The sequence below is a fragment of the Panthera tigris genome, chromosome D4 (genome assembly GCF_018350195.1).
Source record: "Panthera tigris isolate Pti1 chromosome D4, P.tigris_Pti1_mat1.1, whole genome shotgun sequence".
Lineage (NCBI taxonomy): Eukaryota > Metazoa > Chordata > Mammalia > Carnivora > Felidae > Panthera > Panthera tigris.
This window is the reverse complement of record NC_056672.1, coordinates 83,697,479-83,716,202: the sequence shown is the minus strand read 5'-3', so window position 1 is coordinate 83,716,202 and position 18,724 is coordinate 83,697,479. Positions and strand designations below refer to the sequence as shown.

At 41.0% G+C, this 18,724-nt stretch overlaps 1 protein-coding gene across 9 annotated transcripts in view; it reads left to right on the top strand.

The window, feature by feature from the left end:
• MAPKAP1 (MAPK associated protein 1) overlaps positions 1–18,724 on the top strand; it is a 272,555-nt gene that overhangs the window by 174,323 nt on the left and 79,508 nt on the right. For all 9 annotated transcript variants that reach the window (XM_042964083.1, XM_042964082.1, XM_042964086.1 and 6 more), the window contains one exon: positions 2,225–2,334. In XM_042964083.1, coding sequence (XP_042820017.1) covers positions 2,225–2,334 — 110 coding nt within the window. The remainder of the gene's footprint in view (positions 1–2,224; positions 2,335–18,724) is intronic.

Genomic DNA, 18,724 nt, shown 5'->3' with positions numbered 1-18,724 from the left:
ATCTTTCCAAAGGACACTTTTAATTTATGGAAGTTAGTCCAAACGCCAGGCTTTCTTTTGAGCTCCTGGTCTGCCTTTGCTACAAAAGATAAACGTATTGGTTTGAAATAATGCTGTCAGCCAGCAGCAGATTAGAAGAGAACGTAAGCAATTTATAAGCGGGCTCCAATCTGAAATAGTTCAGGTGGACCCCAGGTAGATGGAGGTTCATGAGATGTAGCCCAGTACTAGGTTGCACATACCCGAGAACTTGTGTTCCCTTTTAGGCCCCACTCACCCATCGCCCAACATATTGTCACAGATGGAGCGCATACTGACTTCCGAGGAGAGAGCAGGGGAAGACAAGTCTGAACGCAGATGATTGGCGTTTGTTCCAAACACGCACTGGCCTAGAGCCAGAGCAAATACCCCCAAGTTTATAAATGCACCAGGCACTTTACATTTCAGTGCTCTTGCCAAAGTATCACTTACTGCATCGCTCCCTAAATATAGTTTTAAAAAAAAAGAGCTATTTCTTATTTTGCTTTGATCAGTAAAATAAACTTTTAAAGATTGTTCTGGGATGGGGTCCAGCTTCTGAGGTAAAGAATGGCTGGAGCTCAGGCATGATTCAGTAACAGAGTGTTCAGTAAAATTAGCTTGACAGTTCTCAGGCCTGCTGTTCAATAGCAAGAAACTTGACCAAGTTAAAATGGATGATCGTGCTGGCTAGACCAGCGTCGGCTTTTGCTTTTTAACAAATGGAATGTCAAGGATTAAACAGCAAGCCTTATGGAGAGGAGGGGTGTGGAGATGTCTTTGTATTAGGGAAGCAAATTGGGTCCTTGGTTTTGAGATCAGCCCCCAGCCCCTGTGGATAGCCGGCCACCTGGTTGGGTCGAAGCTAGGTTTAAGGGCCCCTTCCCAGCCTGTCCTACCATTGGGAAGCCTTTCCGTGGCTTAGCTTGGGGCTTGGCTTTTCTTTCAGATGTCTTGTCAATATGAAGTTCTGCCATGTTTTTTGGCCGTGTGTTCTCCTTTGAGATTCTTATGAGGAAATGGGAATGCCACCAAACTCCTTGTGGTAATTCCCATGTTCCATAGTTGGAAACTTGGGTCCCATTTGTTAGATGAGCGTCTTGGAATTGGCCTGTTTTGTCCTGGTGCCCGAGCATAGTGAGTAGTATTTGTGATACTTGTTACTGCAATTAACAGTCTTAGTGAAGTTGTACCTCACCCAGGGATGGGCTTCTTTTTTTAGGGTACTTACTCCCTACCAGTTTTTTCCTGTCTAGGTGAACCACTCCCTCCAAGTTTAACTGGCTAGAAGTTTACAAGTAGTGTTCGTATTTTTTGTGTAATTATTTATGCTTCATTTCATATTTTGTTTGACCTTATAGGATTGAGTAGATTAAAACATTCCTACTGAAGTATACATAAACTGTATGGGTTTTTTTTTTTTTTTTCCTGAATGTTTATTTTTGAGAGAGAGAGACAGAGAGAGGGCAGGGGGAGGGGCAGAGAGAGGGGGAACAGAGGATCTGAAGCAGGCCTGCGCTGACAGCCCCAATGTGGGGCTCTAACTCACGAACTGTGATATAATGACCTGAGCTGAAATCCGATGCTTAACCGACTTTGCCACCCAGGTGCCCCCAAACTGTGTGTTTAAAATTTATTTATTTATGTACTTACTTACTAGCCAGTTAGGAAGAGCCTTTTTTTCTCCTTTTTCTAAATTGCTTTGGGCTATCATATTTTCCCCTCCACCCTCCGACCCTCCTCACCCCATGAAGTTTTTTCCTCTAGGGCTCTGTGAGCTTTGATGTGATGGTGGGATCTGCCTGCAGTGACACCTGCTGACACAAGCCAAGTTTATTGTCAGTCCTTGTGCAGGATTTGGCTTGGGAGCCAGCGTGAGCCAGCCCACGGCACTAGTGACCCACGCAGGCCAATTAGATTCAGTTTGAGATGAATTAGGAAAACCTTCCCTAACTCTGACCTTTCTTTCACTTGGAACTGTTCATACTAAACTGCTTCTCTCCCTCTCTCTCTCTCTCTCTCTCTCTCTCTCTCTGTCTCTCTCTCTCTCTCTCTCTCATTGGAAGTAAGTTCGTTTAGTCTATTTTTAAATAATTGGCACTCTGAGGTATACTTAGTGTAAAACCTTGCTAAACATAGTGAAGACTGCAGTAACATTCCTCTGGTTGAACGTTGGTGATGATTTTGTATTTGTCTTTTCCTACAGAAATGCTGCTCATGGATTCTCCCTTATTCAGGTGGACAACACAAAGGTCACCATGAAAGAAATCTTGCTTAAGGCAGTGAAACGAAGGAAAGGATCCCAGAAAGTTTCAGGTGAGACCCAGGAAATAGACTGTTGGAAGTGCTTGGTGTGTGTGTGTGTGTGTGCGTGCGTGTGTGCATGATACGTGGCTAGATTGTTTTAGAGATCGTTGCTTGAAGGTTTGGTTAGCAGGTCTACAGCTTTTTTTAAGCTGCCTCTGGGCCCAAGGAAGGGGTTGGGTCAGTGGCATATGTGAGAAGAATGTGTTCATATTGACCATGGAAGTTCCATCATTAATAATTTGTGATAGATGAAGACAAAGCTATTTGAGCTATTAGTTGGTGCAAAGCTGTCTTGAAAACCAAATCCTAAATTTGAAGTGCTGCTTTCCATTTCATGTTTTCACTTAATTTTCCATGGGGGAAACTTTCAGTTGCTCGTGTTTGGGATATGGAATAAAAGAATAACAATTTTCATTTTTGCCAAATGAGGGCACCTGTAAAAAGATTTTCTTAAAGATAAATCACTTGATAGGCACAAATACCTGTTAATCTTTAATTCCTCATTACCCAACTTTGTACAGAAAATCAGCTTATGGTATTAGCTACAGTATTTAAAGGATATGAGGGAAAAAATATTATCAGTATTGAGGAATAATTATTTTGAGAAATAGCTCAAAGATTTGTCATACCACAGACAACGTTAATATAAATCAACCTATATATGACATGTCAGATATCATAGCTTTATAAATAAATGAGACTTCTTAAACACCTTTGGTTTCATCTTTTGGAGAAGAAAAAAAGCATTACTCAGGTTGAAGAAAATAGTTTTGTGTTCTTTTTAAGGGGAGGCATATAATCTGTTCCAGATTTAATTAGCTATCTTCAGATGAAAGCTGAAGTTTTAATAAAAGTTAGAAGAGATAACACAGTGAAGGACACGGATGAGCTGTCTCAAGGCCATATTCCAGGGGAACGATAAGAGCTGTAAAAAATGGCAGAGGAGAGCAATTGAATGGAGCAATGAAAATCTGATTCTCATAAAAAAGAGAGAGAGAGAGATGCTGGTAGGGGCGGTTGTAGATGAGACCTGCTAGCGTCTGCAAGCAATTTGGATGCTTGCCAGGAGTCATTGTTCACCCTCGGCTGTGGCGGCTCTGTCCAGATGTGCCAACCGCACGTTTCGGCTTTTGCCAGCTGACTGCGCCGTTTGATAACCAGCTCTCTGGATGCCCATCACTGGCCGCAGAGATAGAATTAAATGATGATGATCTTCCCACAAGTTGGGAGAGGAAACAATGCATATAAATCTTGATTTCATCTCAGCATGAGAAGTCTTTATCCATCATCACTCATAATGAACAAGTCGTTAGCTGGGATGAATGGTGTTCTGGTTTTTCCAAACACCTCTTTTGTTCATTTTTTGGGTGACTTTTATCCATTGCATGGGGGTCAAACCTCTTTACATTTAAGGGATGATTGAAGAGGCATAGCCTCTCCTTCCCAGGGGCAAGTAGGTATTTTGGGGTTCTAGGTACCAATCTAATAGCATTTCAACAGCTTCAGATATTTAAAGATATTCAATAGGCATTCATCTTCCTTTAGGATCCTGTTTTTTCCTCTTGTTTTGTCCCTAAATTGTTTTATATAATAGCGCATTTTGTGACACATTCATTATATTCAAAGATAAGCATTATTTCAGGTTGTCCAAGGGGAGGTGAAACCAGCTTTTTAAACCTTCTTAATAGAAATTCTGCTGTTGCAGATTTTTTTAGACCATGAAACCTCTGTGAACTTAGATGCAGCTGAACCCGTGTCTTTCCCTCTGTCTCCAGCTATCTCTCTCCAATTGTATACCTATTTATCTGTGTCCATCTCCAGCAACCACGTTTATCACACACACATTTATTTATGTTCACCTACGTGTCCACATCCCTGCCATTCCATCTGAGACTTGCCGTATCCAAAACACAGTGATCTGCATTATTTATTCCTTTTCAGACTAGAGAAGTCATTTGAAATTGATGTATTTACATAAATTACTGTCCATTTTCTTAATCCAAAAAGCTCTATAAGATGAGAAGCTCTTTCTATTGCTTTATGAAGTCTGGTCTCATGAAATAGAAGGATCTTCAGTTTGGCAAAGATGCTTATTTAAGGTTAGCTTGGTAAAGGTGGTATATTTTGTGGTTTTGAACTTTTGTATTCTGGCATGGACTTGTTTTGGAAGGTAATTAACGAAAAGAGGAAAATCCTCTTGTCATAGACAGAAACACAGTATGTTTCCCTAAAAATAAATAAATAAATAAAAGTATGTTAGTGTTCACAGTTGGCTGTGAAATACTTAACACCCGTTATGACACATGAACTTATCATGAACTCAAGAACCTGGTGGCAAGAGATGCCAGGCTAGAGACGTTCGTCCTGCACTTCCTGAGTGTCTACCGCAGTGACCTGCACAGTCTTTGCAAGAAGGGGCCTGCCTCGCCCCACGTCCAGGACAGAAATGGAGTGCCCAGCCCTCTCTTCGAGAGCTTTTGCAGAACAGCACTTGTCTCTTGGCTGCTCTCATTTAACTGAAGCGAGAGGCAAGAAACGCCACTTGAGATGAAACAACATGTGCCATGCGAGGCGAGGGTCCTCACTGCTTGTTCATTAGAGGTTAGTTGCACTAGAACAAGATTTCAGAAATCCTTTTGCAGGCTGACAGTGAACTTCTGGTGCTTATCCACAAACCTCTAACTTCTCCCCTCTTTTTTTCCAGACTGCCCGTACAACTCCCCATTTCACGATAATAATAAATTGAGAACTTGAACTATTTTATTATTAAACCCAGATGTGGGCTTAATGACTGTTCTAATGTTTAAATACTCTGTTGCTCTTCCTTCTGGCACTCCCTCCCCAATTTTCGTTTGTAAAAAATCAGAAGGTGGCAGGTATGTGAGCAAAAGAATTCTTCTTTGTTCAGGCAGATAGCTTTGTCATTGGAAACCCTTAGGGTTTTAAAGTATTTTTGCTTTGTATGGATAGAATATCATTACAGGCACTTGTAACTGATCTAGAATTTTGACTTGCATTATTTGTAATTATTTCATCGTCATAACTATTTATGAACACTGCAGGGTTTTTCTATTAATATTCATGTGCTGAACTACAGTAATCTTTTTGCAGTGTGTTCCAGTCAGTTCTCTGCTAAGGCCCTTTTTTTTTTTTTTTTTTTTTTAAACCCATCTTTAAATGTCTCTTTTAAAGTTTCTCTGCAGCTTTTCATTTTATTACTGACCCACTTGACATTTGAAAGCTACCTGCACTGGCAGAAGGTCCCCACTGTTTAAGAAAATTATAAATGGAGAATTGGGTTTTAGAAGAATTAGCTGAAACCTCTTTACTAATTTTTACAGTTGGGTGGGTGTGTTTTTGACATAATGAAGAGTAGCCTGCCAGGTCCCTTGATTTAGCTAGTAAAATACACTACCCCATTTTTTTAGTGACTAAAGCCCTTAATTCCTCAAGTTCTCCTTTAGTCAGGTTCACCCTCACAGTTCGTGACCTTCTGAGATTCTTAGTATTTTGTTGTTGTTTAAAAATTCTATTACCACCAACCTTCACTAGCCTTCTGAAACGTAGTGTTGGGTGTGGCAGGGACACTTCAGAAATGGAGACAGATAGAATTTCAATTTTACCTTGACACAGAAATATAGTTAACTCTTGATCTATAAAAGAAGGCTTCCTTTGAAGTGGGATTTTCCAGGCAGAATAGTTTTCTGCGTGGCTCTGTTTCAGTATTTGTTGTCATTTTGAAATGGAGGTATTTTTCTTTATCATCTATTGAAAAATTGAACCAGAAGCATATTAACTTTTTCTTACCCCTATTCATTCTTGCCTTTTGAAATGAAAGACCAATTTTTATTAGTCTGAAAATCCTTTTGCAAAGTTCTTACGGTATTATTAATAAAACTTGTGACATTCATTTTTGTTTTTCCCTCATAAAATGTTACCCAGATTTTGAAAGATAAACGTTAGCTTTGTCAAGTGAACTCTCTCTTACCATCTCTGTTTAGAGTCACAGACCACCTTGTTGCTTGCTAATGTACTGTGTTTTCACAAGACACCCAGAATGTCATTAGTGATATGGTCTAGTCTAGGACGCCTCCACATCATTCCTAAATTACTGCTAAGCGCAGAGGGAGAGAGAACAGCTACCACGGGGTGCAGGGTTCTGATCAGAAAGATGGCTAATGATGACATCACTGGATTCTCGAGTTTTATATTAAAGGTTCATATAAAATTTTTGTAAACTTTGATCCAGAACGTATTTGTAGCTGTGTTGTACATTTCACTCCTCATGTGTTCTCAGGTATCAGGCCTGTGCTAGGTGCAGGGAGGTAGTGGGAGACAGATTCACAAGGCCCTTGCTGAGGAGGAACTTACATCCTTACATCCTAGATGGAGGATAAATAAGGGGCTGAGAGAGAATAAGATGCAGTGTATAGGATGGTCAGGGAACTCCGCCCTGAGAAATTGACATTTAAATTGTGACCTTCACATTTAAGCTGTGAAGAGTTGGGGAGGGCCAGTGTCATTCAAAGCAGTGGCTATTAAAGGCTTACTGTATTTTAATATAAAAAGAACATTTCAGATTACTTTGTAGTTAATTTACTTACCTCTCTTCCTCCTACCCACTGTTGAAAAAAGAAATGTAGTAAAATTGACCCTTGAATTGTGCCTTGTGTCAAGTCCCCACATCTTACCCACTAGCAGCTTGGATTTACCTCTAGAATATATCCTGAACGTATTCAGTCCTTTCCATCTCCACTGGATAAGTTCAGATCACCGTGACTTCACCTGGACTGTTGAGAAACAGTTTTTCTGGTTTTCCTGCCTCTGCTCTTGGCCACCTCCAGTCTGTTGTCTACACAGCAGCCAGAGAGATCTTCTAAAGTATAAATCTGATCATATCTGCTCCACATCCTTCGGTGACTCTCAGTTGCATTCAGAATAAAATTCAAACTTCTAACTACTATGAAATACTCCAAGGCCCAAAGAGGGGAAGGTACATACAGAGAATATGAGCACAAAGAAAGAAAAGAACTGGAAAGACATGCAGAATTGACAGTTGCAATATGAAAGAGGAATGTAGACAGACCAGGTGGAGAATCTGAGAAGCCAGGGTGGGCATTTGGAGCCTGTAACCTAAAGTTGTCTGTCAGGAGAGGAGTTGGTCTTTCCCCAAGATGTGGTTCCAGTGGGGTAAGAGCTGATTTATTGAGTGCCTTTGTGTACTTACACGTATTATCTCATTTAATCTGCAGACAGCACTAGAAGGTAGATTTTGCGGCTGTCTTACAGATGAGACGTTACAAGTGTGTGTGTGTGTGTGTGTGTGTGTGTGTGTGTGTGTGTGTGTGTGTGTTGGGGTGCATGTTAGAATTAAGGAACTGTGAGGACAGTGTGTGTAATCACATACTTACCTCTCAGAGCCTCCCCTTCCTCTAAAAGAAGTTAAAGTTACCCAAATTTCCACAGTAAGTATATGGCAGAATCTAAATTGGAGCCCAGGCTTTTTTGACCTCAAAGCCCATACTCTTTTTATTGTACCATGTTGCTTATTAGAACCCTAATGGGAGAACAAATTTAAAATTCTGTAAACAGAAATGTTCATTGATTCTAAAATCTAAATGCACTAGGGAAGTGCAGCATTTAGAGGAACCCTGTGGTGAATCTGGATATAAAGCCAGGAATTCTTTTTGTAATTGCACAGTTTGTCTGTATTGGTGTCAGTTTTAATGTTTTATGTCTAGCTTTCTTAAAGCAACATACACCTGTCCTGAGCTGCCCTATGGAAAAGAGAAGCCCATATGTTTTAGAAGAGGGATTTCTAACACTCTACTAACCTGAAATGTTCTCCAAAGACTAAAATAAAAAATCTTCTAGCTGTAGAGTTGAAAAGAATCTTACTTCATGTGTAATTGTAAAGGTGGAAAATCCAGTAACCTTTCTTCTGTGAAAGTAGTTTGCGAGCCAGAGATACAGACATGTGGTTTCCTTATGCTGTAGCTCTGCCCTTTCTTTAAAAAAGGAAGTAAAGGTAAATAGGACTGTTTAAATGTTCTTGGTCAAAAAGACAGTAATTTCTGTGGAAAACTGCACCTTCTCAAGAAATAATAAATAATCATGCTGATGCCACTCAGGCATGGGGGCCGGATAAGAAATAAAGACCTGATACTTGGTATCCAGTGCCCCAGTGGGAATATGATAGCGCAAATTAGGGCTGCTAAGGTGTTCAAATGTATAACTCAGAAATGCCCCGGGCAAGAAGCTCCAAGTTAAATATTCTTCCTTCCCTCTTCTCTCTGCCTGTTTATCTTGCCGTTTCTTCCCACCTGAGCCTCCCCTTGTCTGGAGTGCTCTGAGGCTCCTGATGGATCTTCTTGAGAATAGAGCAGAGCATGTTAAAGATGGCATTGCAGTCAACTATTTTATCTAGGAAGCCTGGAAATTTAGAGAATTTATGTCCGGCAAAAATCTTTGGGAACCACTTGAGAGACCCAATTATTTTAGAAGGGTGTTATGAGCTCTTGCAACCGCCACATCAGAAAAACCCGAAATACATCATTCGCCAAAACTACATTTGACCAGCGTTTACTCTTCCTGCTAGTCGCTAATCTTTCAGAAGTTCCTTTTCCATCACAAAATCTATTCATTCACTCCATCTGGGGCAGTCACCAGCGTGGATTAGATTAAAGCAAAAGCCGAATGAAAGAGAAAAGACATATACCTCTGACAGGCTGTGTGGTGCTGCAGGAGACACACATTTTGGAGTCAGAGGAACGACCTTTCTCTGGGCCACTAGGGACTAATTCTAGAGCATCACTAATTTAATAATAGCTTTTGAGGGAAAAAAAGAAAGAAATACTACATTAGGTGTACATATTGATTATGCCGTAGCCTGATTTTAGAAATGTTCAAAAGTGGGGGGGAAATACATCTTAGAATTAAGAACTGTGGTAGCTGAATGCATAACCCTGTGCTTATTTACTCTCTGAGCTGTGCTTTGATGTGGGAGAGGTTGAGGGAAGAGGCACGCAGGGCACCGTGGGAAGGGGCAAGCGTTCTCAAGCTCTGTGTGGCTCTGACATACCCTGTTGACTTAAACAGTCATGTCCATGGCTGCCTGCTCTGGGCCAGCACTGTGCTAGAATCAGGTGGAAACCCAGTGAGAAAGCAGACTCAGAAAAGGGGGCAATAAAATATGGTAAATTCTCAAGCAGAAGTACATAAGCTACTAAAGCAGCACAGATAAGGGAGTACTTAAAACTACTTGGTGAGGCAGGGGGCTGAGAAAAGATGCTCTGGAGTAAATGATTTGACTTTTTTGGAGATTAATTAGAATTTTGCTAAATGGGTAAGAGGAAGGACATTCCAGGCAGAGATGTTGTGAGATAGAGTAACAAACCATAGATATCCCAAATTACTGGAGCAAGAACAGGGCAGAGGATAAGCTGCAGAAGCCAGGCAGGGGCCAGATCTGATCGGGCAAGGCCTGATGTACTGGAAACCCGAAGGGCCGCGTTCATTTATTGTGACCTTATTTATTATGCTTATTATGCAGCAGACATTATGGAGAAACTTAGGAAATTATTGAAGCCAAGAAGTGGTCCTTACCTTCAAGGAGCTTACTGTGTAGTTAGGGAGACAGACAGGCAGTTTTAATACCATGCATGTGGTAATTGGAAATAAGTGTAGGGGCCTGGGTACACACATCGCGGGATGGGTGCCCTCGTCCAGTCTCAGAGAGTCAGGGAGAACTGTCCTGAGCAGATCCTCCAGCTGAGACCTGAAGATGGCGGAAAAGATGGTGGCCAGATAAAGAGGGCTGGGAAAGAGCATTCAGGCTGAAGGAATGAAGTGAGAGAGTTTGATGCCTTCGGGAAATCACAATGTAACTCAGTATAATAAAGCAGTAGAGTAGGAGTTAGGAGGGTGGGGCGTGGTGAGGTTGAACTGGTCATTTGGGCGTAGGTCATGTTTATAAACCCTGCTGAATTTGAACTTTTTTCTGTGGCAGAGGGGAACCATTGAAAGGACAGTGATAGAGTCAGAATTTCTTTTAGAAAGCACACCGTCTGCCTGATAAAAATCGATGAGAGGACGTAAAACAGGAGGCAGAGACACTGGTGAGAAGCTTTTGAGGACTCTGTCCAACAGCTGATGAGCCCTGACTTAAGGCATGGAGAGAAGCGAATGGAGCTCAGTTCAGGAAGTGGAGGGAGGGACGCCTTAGTAAAGTCTGATCTCTTTCATTTGAGCTGAGTGCACGCTTTGGGGAGAATTGAAATACCCTGGAGCCGCTTCCAGTTCTGGTGTTCATATGAAAACTGGGTGTTGGTAAAAGATAGGCTTTAAAGATTTCTTTTTAATAAAATTAAATGCTTGTTGGAAGAAAATCAAACATTTAGGAAGTGTGTGAAGTAAAAAGTCTGTGAGGGTTTCCTCTGACTTTATTTGATACGAACCTTGTTTTTTTGTTTTTTTTGTTTTTAGTCAATTCACATGCAGATACACATACGGGCTCTAAGTTTCATGTGGGCAGGACCCTGTTTTCCGGTTTTTGGGTTTTTTAAATCACTATATACCTAACATCTAACAGAGTGTCAAATAGAAGAAACTCAACAAATGTTTGTTAAATGAACTCATGAAGAATGTATCCACATAACAGTTTTAAAAAATGATACCATATAATGTTACATGATTTTGCACTTGTTTTTCACCGTCACGTCATAAGCACTCTATTAGAGTGACCCCTGCAGTTTTAGCTTTCTAGCTAAATTTATGTAACTTAGATTTCTGTTGTTGGACATTTAGATCATTTCCAAATTTTTAGTTTAACATGTAAACGTACAGTGAACAATTTTGTATGAATATTCGTTGCATGTTTGTGGTAGATGTTAAACATGGGATTACTTGTCAGAGGTTCACTTACTTCAAATGTTGAGAAAAGCAAATTGCCTTTTAAAAAATGTATACCCATTCTCTGACACTCTAAGAATCTAGGAGACCACCTCTTTCCCCACCCCCTTACTAACACTGATGTTATCAATCTTTCATTTTTGCCAAACTGATGGCTAGCAGTTAATATCTCATTTGAATTTGTATTTCTGGGTTTTTAGTGTAAAGTTAAGCATTTTAAAAATGTTTTTATTAGCCATTTATCTTTCTAAAAGATAGTTTTTAAGGCAGTTGTTTTAGTGAGAAGAAAGATTGAGAAGTCTAATTTCACAAAACTATTTTTAAGAAGTATCCTTTAGTTTAAAGTACACTTCAGCCCACCACCCCCTTTCCTGCTCCAGCAGGTGTACACACACACACACACACACACACACACACACACACACACACACACCAGTATGTAGAGAAAAGGCATACATCCAGTCCAGACCATTTTACTTTGTTTGCCTTCTGACCCTTCATTCACCAGCAAAGCTTTTGTTCATGTGTTTGGAGAAAGTTAGCTGGTAATTCACTAGATTCCAGTTCACCTCATTTAGGACCTTATGTTGCCTGCTTTGTCACAGAACTATTTGAAAAAACAGATTTTCTGTTAAATAGTTTATTTAAGTCTGGTACGTGTATATAGTACTTAGAAGATACATTGTAATCTGGAAATCAGAAATGTAGACAAAAAAGTTGTCACCCCTTAACAGGTTTATTTTGGGGAGGCACATCTAAGGACACGTCTGGCAGCATTATGAACAGCACTGGCACCAAGGGCAACTGTAGGGGGTTAATGGGGACCCTGCATCATTCCTTGCCATGTGCCTGGTGAGTTAACTCCTAGAAGTTTCTGGGAATGGCAGCAAGTGGGGAAAAGGCTGCAACCAACAATCAGTGTCACAAAGTGGGGATGACTAATTTGCTGAGGAGACCGTTGAGACAGATGTTTAATTAGCTGAAGTCAGAGTGGATAAATTGGGAGAGGACTGCCTATGCAGAGAGACGCCTCGTTCCCTCATCTCTCATTACCTGGTTGGGTTTTGGTTTTGTCCTTACTGTCTCTTTTTGAAGACGACAGCCTCAGACTCAGGGGAACTGGGAGGGGAGTAGGAGAGAAAGTACCCTTGGTACATCGACTGAACACTTACTGTATTTTTGTATTTAACCCTTACAAAGACCTTGTGAAATGGGCATTATCTATTTTTTATGGTTGAGAAAACAGGCTGTGTATTGTGTATATGTGTGTGCATTCTTGTGTGGGTTGCTCATGACTGACACAGGTGAGATTTGGACCTGTACCCCTTGATTTTTAAGCCCAGTGTTTTTCTCTGTACTACAACTTCCCCACTTAAAATGTAATGCAGATGAAAGAACTTTCTGGAATAAAAGTAAGCTGTATATTGACAGGAGCCGGTGTCGGACAGGTGTATGTATGCATTTGTTGGAACTGTCACGTGGCACTCATAAAATCCGTGCATATCATTGTATGAAAATTTTACCTAAAAGTACAAAGAGAATCTCAGACAAATATTGGACACCAGTTAAGGTTCTGCTCACTGAATGTACTGATGTCTGCTCTTTGAAATGCATTAAAAAAAAAAAAAAAGATGCATTGGTGGTAGATATGTGATAAAGCAAATGTAGTAAAATGCCAGTGGTAGGATCTAGGATCAATTTTTCTGTAGTTTAAAAATGTTCATAGAAACTCGGAAAGAGCTCATAAAAATTAAAAGTATATAATTTAGACTCTGCTTATATTAATTAAATTTCTGAAGTTACAGATAGATGTCTTTGTGGCATAGAAAGCACTAATCTTTACTTCCTATAGGATATTTTATCTTTCATTACCTCATATATGAAATGACATCTTTGAGATCACAGTTTCTTCCGTGGGCCTGTGGTTTTCAGCAGCATATAGAATTGTGGATATGATTGTTGTTACCACTTACTGAATATTAAAAATAGGCCAGGCAGTCTGCCAAACACTTTTAAATGATCTCATTTAATTCTTAAAACAACTATTTGAATTGGTTGTTATTTTTGTTTTATAAAAGAGAAAACTAGGGGCACCTGGGTGGCTCATTCGGTTAAACGTCTAACTCTTGATCTTGGCTCAGGTCGTGATCTCACAGTTTGTGAGATTGAGCCCCACGTCAAGCTCTGTGCTGACAGTGCGGAGCCTGCTTAGGATTCTCTCTCTCCCTCTCTCTCTTTACCCCTCCCCTGCTCGTGTTCTCTCTCTCTCTCTCTTTCTCCCTCTCAAAATAAATAAACTTTTAAAAAGAGAGAGAGAGAGAGGGAACTAAAGCTCAGAGAATCTGTAAGACTTGTCCAGGGTCACACAGCTAGTAAGTTGGAGAACTGGGATTCAAACCCAAAGATACGATGTCAAAGTTTGTATTCCTTTTTTAAAATTTTTTAGTTATTTTTTTAATGTTTGTTTATCTTTGAGAGAGAAAGAGCATGAGTGGGGAAGGGGCAGAAAGAGAAGGAGACAGAGGATCTGAAGCAGGCTCTGCACTGACAGTGGTAAGCTCAGTGTGGGGCTCAAACTCACAAACTGCGAGATCATGACCTGAGCCGAAGTTGCACACTCAACCGACTGAGCCACCCAGGCACACCTCCCTTTTTTTTCTTTTTAATGTTTATTTATTTTTTGAGAGAGAATGCACAAGCAGGGGACGGGCAGAGTGAGAAGGACAGAGGATCCGAAGCAGACTGCGCTGACAGCTTTGGTGCTGACATCCCCAAGCCCAGTGCGGAGCTCAAACTCACGAACATCAAGATCAAGACCTGAGCCAAAGTCAGATGCTCAACTGATTGAGCCACCCAGGTGCCTCCAAAGTTTGTATTCCTAACTGCTAGGCTGTACTTCCTCCCACTGGCTAAGGTCCCAGGGTTCACACGTCAGTGGAGGCAGGTTCACTTTTCTCCCTAGAGAGACCAAGTGCACCTTCTTCATGTGGACGTGGCGGCATGATTCAGTGGAAAGAGTACAGGCTTTGGACCCAAAGCAGCCCGAGTCTCCACCCTGGCTGTGCCCTTCGGTCCAGTCTAACCTTGTGCAAGGTTAGACAAGTCATCAAACCTTTGTCACCTCGGTTATCTTTTCTGTCAACGGGGTAATAATACCTACCTGGCAGGGCTGCTGTTTTGACTAGTTGCATAGAAAACAGTTGATAGCAAGTGTTCACTGGATGTCAACTGCCTTTGTCCCTATTGCTACTGCCACACCAGGCACATCATAAAATCTGGCTTTTTAGGTTTTGATTTACTTCCTTTTCTACCCATATGACTTGGCCTTTGCCTGCAGCTTTTGTTTGCAATGAATGAAGTCTACAGAAAGCTTATACCAGTGATAGAACCAGACTGTGAATTGTGTTTGGATATGGGTCTGCTGGAAACACCCTGTATTTTGAACAAGTAGAAAGCTAGATCCAGAGAGCAAGTTGTAATGATTTTTGACTAACAAGAAAACCCAGATCAGGCATGTAGGGGGTCCTAATGGTCACAAGGCTCATTTGTCAAGTAGCTTACATCAGCAAATTTAATTTGCTACAACAAAGAGTCTAGAGAGAAAGGGAACAAATTACAGTTACCTGTAACAAACATGTTTACAGGTGATTATAAAAAGCCTTTGTATGTACAGCCGAAGAGTTCACAGAGCCTGTTGCTTCTTCCAAGAAAACATTTAAAAGAGGAAATATAATGAAACACCAGAATGATTTTTGAGGAATGATTCTAGAAGTTACATAGAGGTCTGGAGTGCTGTGTCTGCCCCTTACAGCCTCAGTCAAGAGTCTTTGTCTCCCCCAGAGGAAACAGAAGATCCCTTTCTTTAGGGAGTTGAGCCACTTGCAGTGAAAAATCATCGCTTTATATGGGCTATGTCCCCACAGAAGACCGCTTTCAGACCAGCCCAGAGACCTGACACCCCCAGCTTCTATCTCACTGCTTTTAGAGGCCTGACACGAGAGCTGGTCTTCCCCCATAAGCAGTTTAAAAGGCAGTTTTACCAATTGCCATGACACCTTTCCACAATGAGTTTTTCCTTTTTGAGTATGTTACAAATACCGGTACTTTCTATAAGACCTTTAAATGCATTAAGAAAAAAAGAAGAAGAAAAATTGCTCGCCAATCAGGGCATTTCTTTTTCTGCCTTACAATGACAGTACCCAGAGACAAAGAGGACTTAAAATCAGGAAACGGCATTGGAGTGGCACTATGAGGCAGGTCTGGGGAGAGGACGTATCAGCACCTACTTCTCATTACCCTGCTACTGATCACAGTGGGACCGTCAGCAAAGTGGATAGATTGTACTGTGCCATCAAACCAATTTTTCAAATGGAAAGTCAGTGAGATGTGATTAAAGCCCAGGTGCTGCAGAAGATACAAGCCGGTCTATTGGAGCTCCTCAGTCTTCCCCAAAGCTGTCACAGGATCAGAGAAATACCAAATCATAACGAATGCCAGCTTTCCTTTTTTGTTTTATTTTATTTTTTTGTACAATACATTTAGTAGAACAATGTGAATTAAGATACAATTAAGACAAACTATGACTTAAGTCTAAAGAATCCTGAGGGTCACGAAGATCTCTCAAACACAGTGTGTCCAAATCCAGACTCAGCACTCAGTAAATATTTATGGAGTCTGCTCCATTTTAGGCAGCGAACAAGGATGGCCTGTTCTCAGCTCTCCTTTTAGTAGGGTAGATGGTCAATAAAAACAGACCAACCAAGATACATTTGATAGACTCGTTTCTGGCTTTTGCCTGTCCGTTTTTTGACAAAAAGGACTTCTTTGGGTCTCCAGTTTTGTGAGGGCCCCTCCTGAAAGGAGTCCCCCTTGCCCTCATGATCAGGCATTACCTCTTTAGCAAGTTTCCATGCATCTGCTAGTTGACTACCAACACCACTCCCTGATTTAGAGAGATGTGGACAGGACAGCAGTGGCCGGGTCAATTCATGAGCAGTCAGTGACTTGCTGTGTCCAGATCAACAGTGTAAAGAAAGAGGTACAGGCTGTATCTCAGCTTTGGAAACTGCTGGAGAGAACACTGTCCCTCAGCCACTTAGCTCTGCATCAGAGGACCCATGGGTCTGCCGCAGTGAGTTCCTAATACATTGATCTTGCCAGATGTTGGTGAGTACCTTACCAAGTAAAGGGACGAGGACCCTCCATTTTCCTTTCGGATGGGGCGATTGAGCTTTCATTTGAGTGAAATGAGAGTGCTTTGTGGAGAACAGGTTCCTTTGTGTTTGCCACCACTGTAGCTGGCCTGGAGTTGGTGACCAGCATGTTTTGTGGAACGAGCTAAGGAGAAGCAGTGAAAGCCGATCTGCAGCCCATAGCTGCCTCACTCCCTGCCAGCCCAGGCCCAGGGCCACCCACTTTCTAGTCAAGAATAGATTCATTGCACTTTGATTATTGGAGATCAAACTTCCTCCAAGAATTAAATCATCGAATGAAAATGTAAATGTCTTAGAAATGAGACGCAATGCACATCAGTTGAAATTAGTGTTGCCTCCCAGGTTCCCTTAATGACATGAATCTGTAATGAGTCCTTGGGGAGCCAGTGGAATATCACAATAACAGACATTTTAAGCATTGATAATCAAGTAAGGGTGCCCAACAGGAAGAAGCTATTGCATACACTGTACTACAGAAAAAGAAAATTAAAGCAAATTCACTTTCCAAAGCAGGGTGTGGATGCGTGAAAGGTAGAGCACGCGCCAATTCCTCATCTTCCATAGCAGAAGTTAATACATACTGTCTGATACTTATAATCATTTTTAAAACAGCTGAGCAAGAATGCTAATAAAAAATAGGAAGATGAATACAAGGAGAAATAGCAAAAACTTTTTAAGGTAATCTCCTGTAAGAAGGGATTCAGGGATGTGCAGGGAGTCAACTTTTTCATTATAGGACTGTGGTATGATTTACTTTTAAAACTGTATGTACCGGTGATCCTTGACCAACATGGGTTTGAAGTGCATGGATCCGCTTGTGTGGATTTTTTTACTGTACCGTACTGTAAATGTATTTTCCTTATTATTAGCATCTTCTTTAGCTTGCTATATTGTATAAGAATACAGTATGTGATACATACACTATACAAAATATGTGTTAATCGACTGTTTATGTTATTGGTAAGGCTTCCAGTGAACAGTAGGCTATTAGTAAAGTTTTTGGAGAGTCAAAAAGTTATATGTAGATTTTCGGCTGTGTGGGGATTAGCGCCCCTAACCCTGGCGTTGGTCAAAGGTCAACTCTACGTGTTCCTTCGATAAAAGTAATTTTTTTTTTTAACTTATAAAAAGAAGACTGCTTATTTTCAAAATCTAGAGCTGAGAAAGATTTCTTTCTTTCCCTTGCTTACATGGACTTTCTTCATTTGGTAACTTCCTTTCTCTTAAAAGCCACAATCCATTTTATTGTGTTGGATGTCAGTTTTCTGTGAGAACACTGTTATTAAATAGTTGCTTCCCATTACAAACATCTCCAAACCTTTCAAAACCAAAATGTTATATGAGTATAACCATTATATTGTGATTTTGCCAACATCTTGTCTCTGTGACCTGTATTTTCCGTAGGTTAAAGCACAGGCTATTAGCTGAGTACTCCTGTCCCATTCTAAGAATGACTAATATCTCAAATATAAACGAAAACAGCTGCTTTTCCATAACATTAGAGTTCCAAACAGCTGTCACGTGTACATTTTGACATTCTTTTTTTTTTTTTTCTTTTTTCCAAATTGGGACAAAAGTTCGTTTACTGAATCTACTAATCTGGTTAAGTATATCATCTAACTTCTGTGGAAAGGTGGAGAGGAGGTCACAGAAAAACCTCTCGAGCTAGAATGTAGCCATCTCCAAAGACTCAAGTTTATTTAACATAAAAACCCTCTGATGAGACCCCTCTGTGCCAAGGACATAAGGTCCGTAAGGGCCTGGCGGTGGCTGCCGCACCACTGCTGCCCTTGCCAGAGAACCTGCACCTCGGTGGACACCCATTGTTCTCTCTCTGGCTGGAGAGATGTGGAGCACCACCCCCTTGTCTCCGGAAAGCCTGAATTTGTGCTGTCTCATCTTCTGCAGCCCTTGGAGGGTTTATTTCAGGGGCTGCTGTTGTGGATCAGAAGACCGTACTCCCTCTGTTGGCTTAAAGCTGGCCCTGCCACTACCAGCTAGGTGACCTTGGTCCGGTCATTCGCCCTCTCTGAGTTGCTTGCTTTGTTTTGCTCTTCAGTAAAATAAAAGCACAACTAGATCACGGACTACTGGTTGGTAGTTGTAACTGTGGGAGAGCTTAATCCCTGAGTTCAAGAACCATCTCCCCGGCTCTGCTCTTGTTCCTGTTACACTCTTTCTAGCTCTTTGATGAGTTTCTTTACCTGTTTGAACTTCATTTTCCTCATCTATAAATGAGAATAATATTATCTTCTTTATGGCATTGTTGTGAGAAT